Source organism: Schistocerca cancellata, chromosome 4, assembly GCF_023864275.1.
Source record: "Schistocerca cancellata isolate TAMUIC-IGC-003103 chromosome 4, iqSchCanc2.1, whole genome shotgun sequence".
Taxonomy (NCBI): Eukaryota; Metazoa; Arthropoda; class Insecta; order Orthoptera; family Acrididae; genus Schistocerca; species Schistocerca cancellata.
The window spans coordinates 369,996,499-370,013,531 of NC_064629.1; the positions used below are offsets into that span (position 1 = coordinate 369,996,499).

The 17,033-nt window shown below is 38.0% G+C and overlaps 1 protein-coding gene across 1 annotated transcript in view; it reads right to left on the bottom strand.

The window, feature by feature from the left end:
* The window catches only part of LOC126184205 (voltage-dependent calcium channel type A subunit alpha-1-like), a 204,024-nt gene that overhangs the window by 122,207 nt on the left and 64,784 nt on the right, over positions 1 to 17,033 (bottom strand). Inside the window, exon 3 of the mRNA XM_049926573.1 lies at positions 3,923 to 3,988. Within this exon, the coding sequence (XP_049782530.1) occupies positions 3,923 to 3,988 (66 nt within the window). The remainder of the gene's footprint in view (positions 1 to 3,922; positions 3,989 to 17,033) is intronic.

Here is a 17,033-nt window from a genome sequence, read left to right on the forward strand (position 1 = left end):
AATACTTTCTCTCAAAACTAAAAACTCATCTGGTTTTAATGGTTTTTCCAATAGAATACTAAAGTTTTGTTCTCATATAAAGAGACTGGTCTTATCTGAAATACGTAATGCATCACTAACTTAAGGCACTTTTGCAGAGAGTGAAATATGTCATTGTTAAACCCTCTTTAAGGAAGATGATAAAGAGAGAGGACAATAACCTGTTTCAATGATGACTTGTTTTCCAAAATTTTTGAGAAGGCGATGTATTCTAGAATAGTATCTCGCCTTAGCAACAATAATATCCTCAGCAAATCGCAGTTGGGGTTTCAAAAGGGTTGCTCAAGTGAGAATGTCATTTTCATATTTATTCACTCACCAGATTTTACAAGCAGTAAATAATGTTCTGTGGCCTATGTAAGGCATTTGACTGTATGAATCATAGTATTCTCCTACATAAATTGAAGTTTTATGGCATTGATGGTATAGACAACCAATGGGTAATGTCATATCTAACCAAATATTTGCAGTAAGCTGTACTTAGTGATTCAGCCAATACAGTCCAGGGACATAATTCTGACTGGAGAGAAATCACATGTATGGTTGCCCAAGGCTCAATCTTAGGTCTACTATTCTTCCTCACATACGTAAATGATCTTCCATTTCATATACAACAAGCAGAAATAGTTCTTTTTGTAGATGACAGTAGTATTGTAATCAATCCAAGCATACATACAGAAATGGAAGAAATAGTAAATAGAGTTTGTAAAAGAATCATTGACTTATTTTCTGCAAATGATCTTGCCCTAAATTTTGAATGTATTTGTTTCTCCACATCTAGGTGTACTACACCAATGCGAAGTGTAACACATGGTGAGGAATAAGAAATAGGGTGGAAACTTTAAAAATTCTTAGGTGTCCTTATTGGTGAGAAATTCAAATGCAAAAAGCACAATTTGGAACTCCTAAAACAACTTAGTTCAGCCACATTTGCAGCTAGAATCAGAGGATCCAATCCATTCCATGTAAGCAGAGCCCATACCATTATGGAACCACCAACAGCTTTCACAGTGCCTTGTCGACAAGTTGGGTCCATGGCTTTGTGCAGTCTGCACTCTGGCTTTATGGAGTCACACTCAAACCCTACCGTCAACTCATAGCAACTGAAATTGGGCTCATCAGACCAGGCCATAGTGTTCCACTTGTCTAGGGTCGAACTGATATGGTCATGAGCCCAGGAGAAGCACTGCAGGTGATATCATGCTGTTAGCAAAGGGATTTGTGTCAGTTATCTGTTACCATAGCCAATGCCCAATTTTGTCACACTGCCCTAACAGATACGTACATCGTACATCCCAGTTTTGCGTGTCTGTTATCACTGACAACTCTACACAAACACCCCTGCTCTCTGTCATTAAGTGAAGACCGTTGGCCACTGTGTTGTCTGTGTTGAGAGGTAATGCCAGAAATTTGGTACCCTTGGCGTGCTTTTGACACTGTGGATCTCTGAATACTGACTTCCCTAACGATTTCCAAAATTGAATGTCCCGTGTGTGTAGCTGCAACTACCATTCCACATTCAAAGTCTGTTAATTGCTGTTGTGTGGCCATAGTAATGTCAGAAACCTTTCCACATGACTCACCTGAGTACAAATAACAGCTCCACCACTGCACTGCCCTTTTATACCTTGTGTATGCAATACTATAGCCATCTCTGTATGTGCATATCACTAACCCATGACTTTTTTCACCTTAGTGTAATGTTGACTTTAGCACAGAAAGGGGTGCATGCTGCAATGAAAAGTTTTGTTCACATACCCATTGACATTAAATGTCTGCTGGACAGCAAAGTAAAATTTGAAAACAAATAGAGAAAGTTTCTACTTGACAATTCCGATCCCAAAGAAGAATTTCTTTTTATTGTGATGAGTAAAAGGTGGTGGGTAGGAATTATTAATTCACGTCCATGTATCTTGTTTTCTTTTTGTAAAAAAAATAATATTAGAAATGTTCAGAATGTAATCATATGTACATATTAAACTGTGATGTGAATGTAAAATGACTCGTTCCACATCATTGCAATTTGTTATGCAAAATGATCCATGGAACCTGAAACTAACTAACAGAAAATGTGTTGTGACTGTTGCTCAGAATAGAGGAACTGGAATTTAAATAATTTTTTATGTGATGAAATTTAGTTTGAAGTATCATATATTTAGTGAAACAGTAAGAAAGTAGGCCTACATAACTGAGGTTCAGACATTACTACAGTAATTGTCATGTGATCATGGCATAAGAAATGAATTCAGCTAGTCTTAAGGTATGCACCCTCCATAGATGGCATAGATGCAAGAGCTGTTTTTATAGTACTATCCAAATGATATTGTTGCAAACTCATTTTATGTGAACTTGACAGTGTTTTACTTTGTCCTTAAACTGAAAGGGTAACTATCCTCACGTGTGTACTGTGTGTGACTGATCATAACTAACTGTAGTGTTTACCGGTAGCCACTCGTATACTCATAATGAACATGAAACTTCTAAATTATCAACAAGAAAACATACAATGAATTGGAAGATTTCCTTTAATCTTCCAAAAGCGGTACCCCTTATAATTAAATTGTAAAACCTATTTACAAAAGTACATATTAATGCTCATATTCAACACCACATTATCATGTCACCCTTTGTGTTACAACTGTTACATATGTCCCAACAGGTTGCTGGAGAATTTTGTTGCCTTCTGCTAGCCTTTGGCAACTATTTTGGTTTCTCTCAGCAGAAATACAAGAGCCTTCTGCTGGTCAGCATTAAGATTAATTTTTGTTGGCACTTCTACATGTTAGTTGGTAAAATATTCATAGGATGAAAATATGTAATTCATTATCAAACTTACTGTGCACATCTGTTAATCCCATACAAACTTTGACACAATATAATGCCAGGATTAAAAATTATCTGCAGTATTCACTTATTCACTATTAAACAGCACATCATGTTGCAAATAATGCAGTTATGAAAGTATTTGTGAATATACAGTGTGAATGACACATTACATCTTCTTCATCACCATTAATCTTTAATTGGTTGACAGGTCTCCAACTGTTTCTGTTATAAGTTAACCTCTTTATTTCTGCTTATTTATGGATTCCATCATTATTTATGGCTCTTTGAAATGAAAACATAATATTTTGAAAATGAGCAGGCATATTCCATATCATTGCAAATTACTGTTGACCCAAGCTTTTGAACATCAGTTAATTAACTAACTCATTTTCACTGTGATTGAATTTTCTCATTATGAGAGTACAGAATGGTGATCTGTTTTTAACTGTTAAAAACCATTCAAGAGCCAAGATCACACAAAAGATTTTATTCAAGACAACTGGTTTCAGCAATCTTAGCTGTCATCTTCAGGTCTTAAACTTAAGTAAAACATGTTCATTTTATGCTGACCTCAGGAATAAGATTTCAAGTGAATAAAACTCAGCACATTATAAATGTTTGTCATTGCTAAAATTTTTTAGCAATGTGACAAACATTTATAATGTGCTGAGTTTTACCCACTTGATTTCTTGTACATGAGGCCAGCATAAAATGAACATGTTTTACTGCCAAAAAATGCTTAAGACATGAAGATGACAACCAAGACTTTTGAAACTGCCTGTCTTGAATAAAAAATATTTTATGCAGTATTGGATTTTGAATGGCTTTTCACAATACTTTCACTGTATTATATGATATTTTGTTAACTCATCTGCCAAATAAATGGTATGAGCTGTTTTACTAATTTCTACTTGTATCCTGTTTCTTTTACAAGAGTTTTACCATTTTGAAGAAAATACAGCTATTAACAATGTTTGTGAGGCACTACAATACACTCTAAAGTGAAGAGAGATAAGGAAAAGTCTAAGTGTCAAATGAACTATAACTTATTAAATACCTGCATCCCAATAATGGCATAGATGAAAAACAGCATGGCAATAAGGAGGCAGACATATGGCAGCGCCTGAAAGTATACAGAAGTAAGGATAAATGTCTTAATAAAATGGATCTTCCACATATATTGCATTATATTACTATACACAACACACGACGACTTGCTATAAATTTCTTCATTGATTCTCTTTCTCTAAAACTGGTGTCACAATGAAGGAATTTTACCAAGAGCTTAATATCCATGTGTTGAGTGAAAATCTACAACGGATTGGTTAGCTACAAAATTAATGAATTGCATTTTCTCTTTAATATGGGACACAATGATTTACTTCATACAAACAATATGCAATAAAGTTGTAAAGAAGGGTGAAAGATATTGTTGACTGATGATTTGCTTGCCGACACAGTCTGTTAAGCTGACACTACACTACTTCTGCTCTCTGAATGTAATGATGTTGGTATCTGACATAGTTGTAGGAAATCTGTATGAACATTTTTTTCTGGTGCATATTTTTCTACAGAACTCTAGATCTTCATTTGTCTATGACTGAATAATAAGTATTGTCCTAACTTGTGTAAATTACACACTGATCTCAAACTTCTTTCTTTATTCATGGTTATCCTGATGAAATTGAGTACCGGTGTATTCGTTTTCTAGGCACTAACGACAGTTACTTTAATTATGTAGTCTTTGCAGTATATTATTATGGGCAATGAAATGGAAAATGAAGCAGATTGACTCATTATTTAATTTTGTTCTTTTGCTGATGTCATACTGATATATCAGCAAAAGAAAAATTCAGTTTCTTGTCTTTAGCACTTTTTTTCCTACTGTATGATATAATGAAGTAAAGCATTTTCTAGTACAGTTACCAAGGTGTGAGCCAAGTAAATGCTCTGACTCATAGCTGGTTTAAAAAATAGAAGGTGCATGGAAATCATATTCTGCCCACTTAGAATTAGGGCGCCCAGATTTTTATTCTTTCCAGGAAGGATACAAGTTAGTGTACAAACACAATGAGAACATAATTTGTATGTGTCAGTTAAAAGATTACTGGGCACTGAAATAAATTTTGTTAAAATTCAATGGATTTTGTAGCAAAAACGTTGTGGTGTGAGAGTTGATATCATCATCGTCGCACATCCGGAAACACTGAAGGAGATCCCACTGCTTTTCCTTTCTCAGTACCCTTCTGTGCCATCAAAATCAACATAATAGAAAACATTCTGTATCACTTGAAGTAACAGAATTTGGGAATGATAAACTCATTCCAAAAATGAAAGGGGGGGGGGGGGGGGGGGGAAGCAGTGTAGCTCTAAACAAACAGCAAATGCATTTTTGATACACTCATGTTCAGAAAAAACAGGACACCTTGAATGACTAGAGATAGGATGCTCATATTCACAAGATGTACATTAGTATGTTCTGCAAAAATGATTAGCATTTCAGTCACCTTGATTCAGCAAGTGTCCTGTTGCCTAGTAGGCACAGGGTCCACCATGGGCCCTGATAACTTGTTCCATGTGTGATGGCATTGTCACATATAAGGTGTGAATGGCATCCTGTGGTATAGCCATTCGTGCTGCATTCACCTGGTTTCAAAGTTCATCTGTGGTGGCTGGCACTGGGTCACAGCGCTGCACCCGTTGTTTCACCATGTCCCACACATTTTCGATTGGTGCAAGTCTGGTGATGTGGTGGGCCAGGGCAAGAGGCTGACATCCTGTGACACCAAGAAGGCACGTGTTCATGCAACAACATGTGGTCGTGCATTTTCTTGCTGAAAAATGGCGTCTAGGGCGTTGTGCAGAAAGGGTATGGCTACGGGTTGCAGGATGCCATTCACGTAGGTCATACTGGTCACAGTGCCCTGGACATTGCACCAACTGTGATTTGTGGTTGTACCCAATAGCACCCCACACCATAACGCTCGAGTTGGCACTGTACATCTTGTGCGAATGCAGTCACCGTGATGCTGCTCCCCCTATCTGCAGTGAACCAAAATGTGGTCAACAACTTCAAACAAACAGAGCCTGGCTTCATCCGAAAACACTATCTGACACCATTTGTGTCCCCAGTGATGTCGTTCCATACACCATTGCTGTCTAGCATAATTCTGCACATTCATCTAAGGCAGGCAGAGATGAGGACAATGAGCACATATCCTATTCCATAACAAACTGCGACGGACTGTCACCCCTGATAGTGTATGATGTGTTACACTGTTCCACTGTTGTGCCAGATGTGAAGAGGATTCAGATTTGTCCTGCAATGCCATTCGGAGGAGGTGCTGATCTTCTCAGGGGCTGGTCTGGGTGATGCAACCTGACCCACCTCGTCGTGTTCTATGGCCTTCTGTGAACTATTCTGCACACACCTGTTGCACTGCTGAAACACTTTGTCCCATATGTGCAGCTATTTCCTAGATGGTTGCATAAATTTCTCTCATGCCAATAATGTGCACCCTTTCAAACTCACTGATTTGACTACATCTGTGAAGCATCTTGCATGCTTTCTCACATCACACTGATCCCTTACCTTTGGTTTATAGTGACAACTAGAGCTGCTCGCACATTTTGATGGTAGATGGAGTTGTGCCACGATATTGATGTTGACATTGATTTTGTGGGCTGACATGGTTCAAATGCTGATCAGTTCTTCAGAACATACTAATGTACATGTCCTGTGAATATGAACATCCTGTCTCTAGTCGTTCAAGATTTTCTGTTTTTTTCTGAACCTGAGTATATTTATTTCTTATGTCCAGCATTGGTATTTGATAGTCTTTCTTCCTTTCCTATGCTGTCATCTCAAACCCATGGTTTTATTTACTTTGCTGTATTTTTAAAGGCATGTGTATTTTACTGTTTTTCAGTTTTGGTTTTCTCCTTTTCCTTCTCTTCCATTTCAGTCCCACTTTTGTGTATTACATCTTCTGTAAGCCATTATATGAGTTGTATCTGTACCACCAATTCAACTATAATCTATTGCTTGTCTTAATATCTGTTTTTCTGTTTTGCTTTGAAAATGAAAATATGTGACCCTAACAGTCCAAGATCCATCATTTATTTCTGAGCATCATACAAATATGTCTTAATGTTTTAGGAGGGTTTAGACTTTTTTGTTGCAGTGTTATTTTGTGACAAAATGTGAAATCTGTGCAATAGCACATGTCAGACATCCATCCTTCATAGCCTAGCCTCTTCATTTACACACAGTGTATTATAAATTACAAAGTTAAATGACTTGTAAAAGGCCACTACTAATAATTGGCGGATTTTCTGGACTGTCCAAATTAGTCTCTTAGTGGGTTCTATAATTCACAACAACCTGGTGTTGACTGGAATTGTGAACTATGTTTCCATATTTTCTGCGTGATAAAGAGACTGTTGCACCATAGCAGGTGTAACATTCGTGATGAGGATTCAAAGTTATACTCCGTTCATCATAAGAATAAATCTGATGTAAACATTACACCTTGTATTCTTCCACATTTGCTTGAATCTCATTGGATTTCATTTCATGTGGAGCAGAAGCCAAGCTGTGTCCAGTAAAGTCAAGTACGAACATATGGATATGTTTTATGCTGTGTTACATGCACACAGACTGAGCGATAATCCAGGACAAAAGCTTTACTGGCATTACCGGCACATTTAACTTGGACAACACTGGCCAGCCATCTGGTCCAGCTAACCTGCAATGATGTGAGCAGTTGTACTTCAGACGTAAAAAGAGATGCGAAGAGAAGCAATATATATTCAAATGTTGTTTGATTTTTAAAGAGAATGAAATAATATTTGGCAAAACTCTAGCACTACCACACGCTTCTTAGGTGACCAGACGATAACCATAAAATGCTCTAGTTCTCACCTAACATAGTATTCCAATTACAAACAAGAGTGAAAAAAATTCCTAACTTAAACACAGGGTAATTCTTCTGAGTGAGCTGTGTGTAATGCAAAAGCATGCTGCAGGGATTTCACCGTACTGTTCAATACTGAAGCCACTTAAGGTATTAAATACAGTCATTCTTCTGGTAATCTCTTAGCTCATTCCTCATTTGAAACTGAGAAATAAATTTCAGCTCTGGAACGGTCATCTGCTACATTGATAACAAGTTGATCAACAACAGAATCCACGCAGCCACCTAGGCACTGCATTTTCTCCTCTCCTTTTATGACGTGCTGTCGTACATCCCACCAGCATTCAGTAATGACATGTGGAAAAGCTGTGTGCGATAGTTCCAGTAGATCTGGCAGCTTAACAGTCTCGTTATTTCTTGCAACAAAACCCTTAACTTGGCTCCAGATCAGCTCTGTGGTGTTCATATTGTAATGGTACAGTGGCAAATGTAAAAAATGCAGCATTTATTTGGTGTGCTCGATGCTGTGAAAATCACTGTTTTTCATGTTTGTATGACACTCATTACTTCGGTTCATGTGAGATTACATCTGTGGTATAAAACAATGGACATAGTCCAAGTAAAGAGTACCTGGTTTTTCATTTTTGTCCTGAAAATTAAATTGTTATGTTTCCTCAATTTAAGCAACCTTTATTAACAATCTTTCATAAAATATCGATAATTAAGAATTTGTATTTGAAATGAAAAGAGAAATTTGCATGCAATATGTAATTAAGAAACAAGGAGGTGCATTATTCATAAAAAATGGTGATGAATTTTAGAATTAAGAGATGTAGGTATTTCATATTGGACAAAAAAAGGTGACGAAGGTGAGATTTGAACCAGCGATCCATGAATTAGATTACCAATCTACCAAACTACTGATCCCACTACACAGCTAACATGTATTTGTATGTCAGCTGCATCAAATACAGTTCCTCGGAAAACTTCGGAGCTGATTTTTTTATGTAAATTTATGAAAAACAATCTATTTCTCAGCACTTATTAACAGTGTTCCACACAGGTGTTTCACTATGGGGCAGGAAGCAGCCTCAGCCATTGTCATACTTTCTATTAACAGTACGACAATGAGAGCACAATAGTACAGAGAATGTGACTGTACATGATTTTTGAAATTAAACAAAAAACCGTAGCTAAAGCATGATTAATGGCTGTTAATACATTAGAATATCTTAAAGCTTCATTTAATGTAACTTAGTAATAACATATATAATATATAAGTAGGACCTACTTCCAAGAGCGTAACGACACCAGTGTACATGCGCTACAGCTTCTGACCAGTCATCGCATTTCTGTTTGTTTACGTAAGATTTATTCTTATGTGAACAGAGTATAGACTGTATGTGAGGGCGACGGACTAAGTTCAGTGATAAGGGATCCGGAATTTATGAAACTGTGGCAGCAATAGCTACAACTTCAAATGAAACAGTAGGCTCAACAAGAACAACAATGAAAGGAACAGCTGCGGCTTCTAATGCAACAGCAAGCCCAACAAGAAGAACAATGAAAGCAACAGCTGTGACCTCAAATGCAATACCAGGCACAACAAGAAGAACTACAAAAGCAAATTCTGGGAGAACAGAAGCAGCAACAGCTTATACTACAACAGTTCATCAAGCTAGGACATCCCCCCCCCCCCCCCTCCCCCCTCCATCACTGCCGCCATTTCATCCAGAAGACAAAGACTGGAACTCATACTACAGATGTCTGCAGCTCCACTTCCAGGCAAGTATCATAACCAATGTTACTAAATGAAGTGCTTTTCTGTGCCTTCTACAAAAATTACATCCCCTTGATAAATCCAGCTCTAGTTGTGACAACTAGGCTCACATTTTTTCATTGTCACAAGAAGTTGGATCAGTCATGTGCTGCATGAGCAGCTGATCTCAGTGGGCTGACCCATAAGTGTTGATTTTTGTGTGAAAATCAGAACTGTAAACAATCCTATGCTGAATCATTACTGTGTGATTTAGTAATTACTTGTGTGCCCGATAAAGAGGTTTGTGCACAGGCATTTCAGTTAAAAAATCCTGCCCTCAAAGACATGTCAACAAGTAGCAACCCCAAAGAAGTGTCAACAAGTAGCAAAAGCTTTTGAAGCAGCTCAGTATTATTTTGATCAAAGCCCAAAAAGCAAATCAGTAGTGGCAAGTATTTGACTTAGTCTTCACATAGCCCCTCTATTACCCAACCTCATAACAGCAGCAGGAAGAAGATGTCCAGATTTTTTTGCTAAACAAATGAATGTGCCATTCTGACTGCTAAATACTGAACTCACAAAGTGGTAAAATTCCCTTGATCACTAATATTACACTGTAGTTATAGTATCATATTGCACTTTTTTGTTTTTTGGGCTCAGATAAGTGAATAAATCACAGGTCACCAGATGAGGTATCCAAGTTCAAAAAATTCTTAAACACAATATAATCCTAAAGCTACAATGTAATATTAATGATCAAGAGAATTTCACCTTTCTGAGTTCAGTGTTTTGCCAGAATGGTGCAGTCATTTGTGACAAACAAGTATTCAGTGTCACAGCATTTGCTTAGATTACTGCAAACTAACAAGTGTTCAGAGGCCTGTCGCGCCCCATGTTTACAAAGTTAATCACTGATACCCCATGTTTTCAAATTAGTTGTGCAACTTGTCACTCTTGTTCCCAATCTGCCTAGGATCATCCAAGCCCTGTATAGGAGACGGCGTAATTCTCTTCTGTTGTCCGTTATCCTCCAGGGGGTTTTGTTCTCCTCAAACCAGGTTGCAAAGCTTGTGCTGATGTTGGAGGAAGTTTTTTCTTGATTGATTTTTAATCATGATAGATAAGTATGACTTCCAAACAATGGATGCCTTGGATCAGTTTATTGCATCTTCTTTCCAATCTCTGTTGCTACCTGTCTTCTTACAGTTCGAGGAACTACTGCCATGAGTGGAAAGATCTCATTGATTGTAGTTGGTGTTAGGCAATCTGTAACACCAATCTGTAACTATGCGGCCTGTCTCATGAAGAGCCACATCAACTTGATTAGCACTTGCAGAGCTCCTCCAGACTAGAGTAGTGTACTCTGTAGCAGAGAAACATAGAGCAACAGCCAATGTGCAGAGTACTCTGGACTGCACTCTCCACATTGTGTTTGTCAGTTTTGCAGATGAGATTGTTCCTGGTGCATACTTTCTGTCTGGTGTCTATACGATGTTGTTTGTAAGTTAAAGCACAATTCAATTTTAACCCTAGGCATCTCGGATGAACACAGTGATTTAAGTTATGTCCTTTCCAGGTGATGTTCTTCTTGCCTCCTTATTGTGTAGGTGGAATACACACGAGTTTTATCTGGATTGGGTTTCAAGTGTTCAACCTATGACCAGTCAAAACATCTTATACAGACTACCTATGGGGCCACATCCCATATCTGACTCTCGAGAAACACTGCATTTGCAAACAAGATGACACCTCACTAGACCACCTACAACAGTTTCTTGCCACAGCATTCATAATTATGGAGGAGACATCTGAGGTCCTTATCCTCAAACAAGTTACGAAATACAATCAGCAAGGTTGGCTGGAATTCCTCTCTCCTCACGCCATTCCAGAACTCCCCACAAATTTTTCTCTAGAAAACAGGATTCAGATGGTACATGGAATACTGATGTTGAAACCGGGCAACAATGACTGTCATGTGTTTATTCTGCTGCCACTGCATCAGCAGAACATAAACCTCCTGCACACTGACCACTGAGGGATGACACAGATGAAGCTACTAGCAGGGTGTCCCTACTGGCTGGGCTTTGTGTGGGGTGTCGAGAGGACGCACAACCCATGCATTGACCCAGTCAGCACCCCTCAACAGTTCCACACCTCACCAATGCCTCTGCACCCACTCTAGTGCATCCGTATGGACTTCACCAGTCCCTTCCTCAGAAAGATGCGGCTCATCATCACAGACTTATTTTCCAAGTTTCCTTTGGTAGTTTGAATGTCAGATACCACAGCAAGGGGAAAAAATGCACCTTGCAGAAAATATTTACCATTGAAGGGGCCCCCAGAAACAATCATTGGAGACAATGACAGACAATTTTCACCTAGTATGTTGCAGGATTTCTGCTCTCAGAACACCATCGTGGCCCTCAGAGCCAGATCAATATAAATTCTGATGCCTGGCAGACTCTTGTCCCCAGGCTTGGCACAGTTGGAGCTGCTCCCTCATGGAAAGGAACACACATCCACCTGTAGCACCACTGACTTTCAGTATGGACCAAAACAACAGTTGCAGCTAATTTCAGCATCAGCACCATGGCACACACCAGACGGCAAGACAGACAGCAAACCTTCAGGTGACTTGCACACCTGCACCTCCCCTCAACCAGTACGACAATCACACTGCTGACGGACAGTTTTAGCCTATGTGGTGATTAAAGGGGAGAGGGATGCTATGTCACCTCACCTGACAACAAGGTTGGTATCCTGTTATGTCTGCTATTAATGACTCCTCCGGCAGCCGGTAAGGGGTGCCAGCATGCCTTCAGCTGGATTTTGTTGCTAATGTCAAGTCAGAGATAAAATCCAGCCACCAGGCTGCTGTAAGACACTTCGAACCATGCTCTGTAAAGTCTCTATCCCACTTAAACTGTATATATGTGACCTGGCTGTTTTCTGTATTTCAGCTCGACTACGTTTTGGATTATTGTTCTACAGATTATTGGTGGATTTACTTTACCCTGGAAAATCGAGGTTATTCTCTTGGTGGGATCTACAATCTCCAACAATCCAGCTTGGACTGGAATTGGGAACTATCAAGTGGTTAGAGTGTACATCTATTTTCTGTGCATTAGATAGTGTGTTGTTGTATATCTGGTGTGATACAGATAGGTATGTTTGTATATCATTTAAGCACAGAGGCAATGACTAGAGATACCCACTGTGAAAATTATTCTTATTATTCTCATAATATGTTTTTGACAAATTAATTTTTTCTCTCTTAAAGATGAGTAGCCCCACAACGTTATTCTACATGTCTTTACTGGTAAAAATTGACACTTTAATGTTTTAAATGTCAGGAAAATTTAGCAAATGATAATACATGGGGATCCAATATTAACGGAGTGAAATGTTTTGATTATCATGTGAAAGTACAGAATTATTATATGTATCATTTCTACACTAACCCTCAAAGTTGTATGCGGCAGTAGAATAATAACAGGCAACATATTCGTATGTCAGAACACAACCAGTGTGTCAGACATCTGGCCACCCATAAATAAAGAATCTGATTGAAATATACACTAAATCACAGTTAATAACAACTACTTTTGGCATGCTGACATTGAACAAAACTAGATTAATTGACCAGTTCCGCCCTATCAAACTTTTTTAGAAAATAGTTTTTTTGTATGAACTGGACAAAGTATGACACAAATTTGGAAAATTTTAACCAACTTTGTAAATTATAAAATATGGCAATGCCACCATTGCAACAGTAGGAAAATGAAAGCTCTTAAAAGAAACAAAAATATTGTATCATAAGAAGGGAATTTTACGTAATGACTCACCAAAGCAATAGTAGAGTCTTTGTTTCAGACAATACATGTTACAATGAGAAGTATTATCACAAATTTAAAAATATGCGTGTTATATCTGAAACTAATAGCTATAATAATATTTTAAAAGCATGAATACTGGGGAAGAGACAGTAATAAAAAGAATACTGCCAGCTTAACCAAGAAACAAATTTCTTAGAGAAAATGGTAGCTAATAATACATACATAGCAATTTCTTATATTTTCTACACAAATATAACTGAGAAATTTGATGTGGTGAACTCATGAGAAAGGGCAATGCAGTAAGCAATCTCAAAAACATTCAGTAAAAGAGAGATTACTACAAATTTATCTAGTGCAATCAAAACCATGATAAACAATCTCAAAATCAATTGCTCAACTAGTTCTGATTATGAAAAGCGAAAAAATGGAAGCTTATTTTTCCCTTATAGGCATAGATAGTCTCATAATATAACACATCACTCTCAGAGAGGCTGAACTAAAATGTTATCATAGTCTTCAATGTGGTAACATAAAAAATATTAATAACTGCTTGGGGTAAAACGAGAAAAAGGAAAAATGTGTTGCCACAACTACACTTGTTTAACTCATTTGTTCAGCCATTTACTATTGTGATGGACAAACATAATTTTCAAATAATTCTGATACAATTATTGTAATCATATACCCAAAAACAATTCTGTAATTTAAAATCACAAACAGTAGGACCAGATATGCTCAACGAGTTGTCCAAATTATGGGCATGTGGACTATAAAGACAAGTACTTTGAATTTGCCCCACATGTAAACATGAACACTTGATTGTGATGAAGAAAATGGTAAGTTACTGTGGAGTTTCATCATTCATATTTTTTAAGTAGTTCATTTTAGTAAGGTGAAACATTGTGAAAAAGTTGTACTGTAACAAAAATAATACACTTTTCCAGTCACTTCAGAGATATCACAAAAACCTCTTCAGTGAACATGCATCTTGTTAACTCAGCATCCATATGAAGAAATAGTTAAATGATGATGAAAAATCAAATAGCATTCTTAGGGTGATTTGAAGAATTTGACTGTGCAAATCTGAATGAACTTTCAATAGATCCATATGCTACACACTGAAAGACTTGAGTAGAAATTACATCATGCTTTTTTAATATACTGTGGTATTTCATCTTAGGACCACACACATTTTTACTATACAGGGTGAAAAGTATTTAAACTGACAAACTCTGGGAGGTTGTAGGGGACATCAAAACAAATATTTTTCCCTAATGTCATTTTTTCCTATGAGGAGTATTTAAACCGGTAGAGGAACTGTGATCTGGGTGGACAATCAACTGGTTCCAGGTTGTGGACACACTGTAAGTGAAATGGCTGTAACAATTGCTCTCGACGGACTGTTCTTACATTCATCTGATTCATCCCCATGTTATGTGCAATTTCACAAGTGCTGATTGAAAGATCCCGCTCCACATGCTGCAAGACAGCTTCCTCAAATTGCAGCGTTCTTACCGTGCGATGGTGTCCCTGTCCAGGTAATCTGCTAAATGACCCGGTCTCAAGCAGACGTTGGTACACAGCAGCAAAGGTCGTATGATCCGGAATACGGTGATTAGGATATTGTTGTTGATAAACCCACTGTGCAGCTCGTCCGTTGTCGTGCGCTACGCAGTACGCACCAACCATATCAGTGTACTCACTCCAGGTGTATCGCTTCATTAGTAAACAGAGACAATGCACTACTACATTGGTGGACAGCAGTTGCCTACAACTGAAGAGCGTAATACGCCCTCTAACAACTGAAGAGCTTAATACGCCCTCCACCGGCTTAAATAATCATCATAGGAAAAAATGACATTAGGGAAAAATATTTGTTTTGATGTCCCCTGCAACCTCCCATAGTTTGTCTGTTTAAATACTTTTCACCCTGTATATACAATAGTCACATCTCAGATTATGAAGCTTAACAGGTTCTTTTTTTATGATGCCAATATTACCACTAAATATACCAGACAACGATTAGTTGAATACATGGTGGTCAGTATATTTGGATCAATGGTAAATGAAATGTCCATGAGAGTTATTGTGGTAGTCTCTGTATGTGGATTCACAATTTATGTAAAACTGAGTACATTCACTTTTGTAACCTCATGAATTTACTGTGTCGTAAATATGAATAAATAATACCAGATTATCAGAGCTTTGGATAATCATAATGAGACTAAACTGAAATAGCAATAAGAAGTAGCAAATGTGCTTCAGTGCCTTAATACTATAAGTATTGTATTGTATTGTATTTGGTTGTTGATTTTGCAAGTGAATATACAAGAAACCTAACACTCTCATAAATGTCTTGTACATAAAGAAATGGAATAAAATTCTACGTACTGTTATTCCAGCATTTTAATTCAAGGCAAACAAATTATGTTTTATTTTGCAGCGGAGTTTTCCTATCTAAGCCTAGCACCATCACCTCCACAATCCGTCACTTGACCCCATCTGCACCGTTGGCCTTACTCACACTGGATTGCTATAGAATGTTATCAGAAGTAGTTGTGGACCTTGTCTGGCAACTGGTACCAGCACAGCCGACCTCCACACAGCATGGCTTCGCAACCAAAGCATGCAGTTGAACAGTGGGGTCAGTGAGCAGACTATTGGTTTTTTCAGTTTTATTATGCGTAGAGGGAATGCAGCATGCGATGGACAGGGATTTGAGGTTTACATTTGTACAGCATGGGGAACTGGCTGATTTTTCACAGTTCTGTGGTAATATGGAGGAGCGTTGTATGTATCTGTGAGGTATGGTAACTGAAACTTGTGAGAACATTCTGCATCATATAAGGGGTGAGTACCAGTAATTTGTGTTAACTGTTGTTGCTTTGAACATATGGTTAGTAATGCACAGAGTCAGGATGGGTAATGATAAGATGTAAGATATAAATGTGTATGGGGTCGTATGTCCTCTTGTAAGTGAATTTTCTATCTCTTAGTGTATACTGGAGATTAAGAGTGTAGTGTCACTAGTCAGGAGGTAGTTAAATCATTGGTTAATGAAATGGCACAGTGAAAACCAGAAAATACATACTTGCATAATAGGCTTGCAGCTAGGGAGGAAGATTTGGAATTGGCTAAGTAATCTATTATTAGATTCAGCCACAGCCAGTTTGATCATGTCCTTTGTTGGGAAGTCGACTGAACATATAATGTGTATTTTGGGTGACCTGCAGTTAGCAGGTAATATGGGGGAGGGGGAGGGGGGGGGCTACAGGGACAGTTATTACAGATGACACAAAGTTACAGTTAGCCAATATGTGTGCCAGATGTGCAGGGGGAGTAAGAGGCACATAGGCATTTGATGACCAGAAAAACCACACATTACAAAGGTACAAGAAGCAAAACAGCATGAAGTTTTTTCACGAGTAGTTGGGTAGTATGCCAAAGAAGCCTAATGAGTTGGTAGAGAATTTTGTAGAAAGACTACAGAAAATTATTTTGCAGACATATGTACACACATCAAAAAAAGTTTTGCATCACTCCGGTTCCCAGAACTCCTGAAGATAGACGTTGACTGTGGATATTGTATCACAGACACAGTCCCTTTGACTGTTCAGAGATGTCATTAAACACGCCCTAAGATGTAAATAACCATGC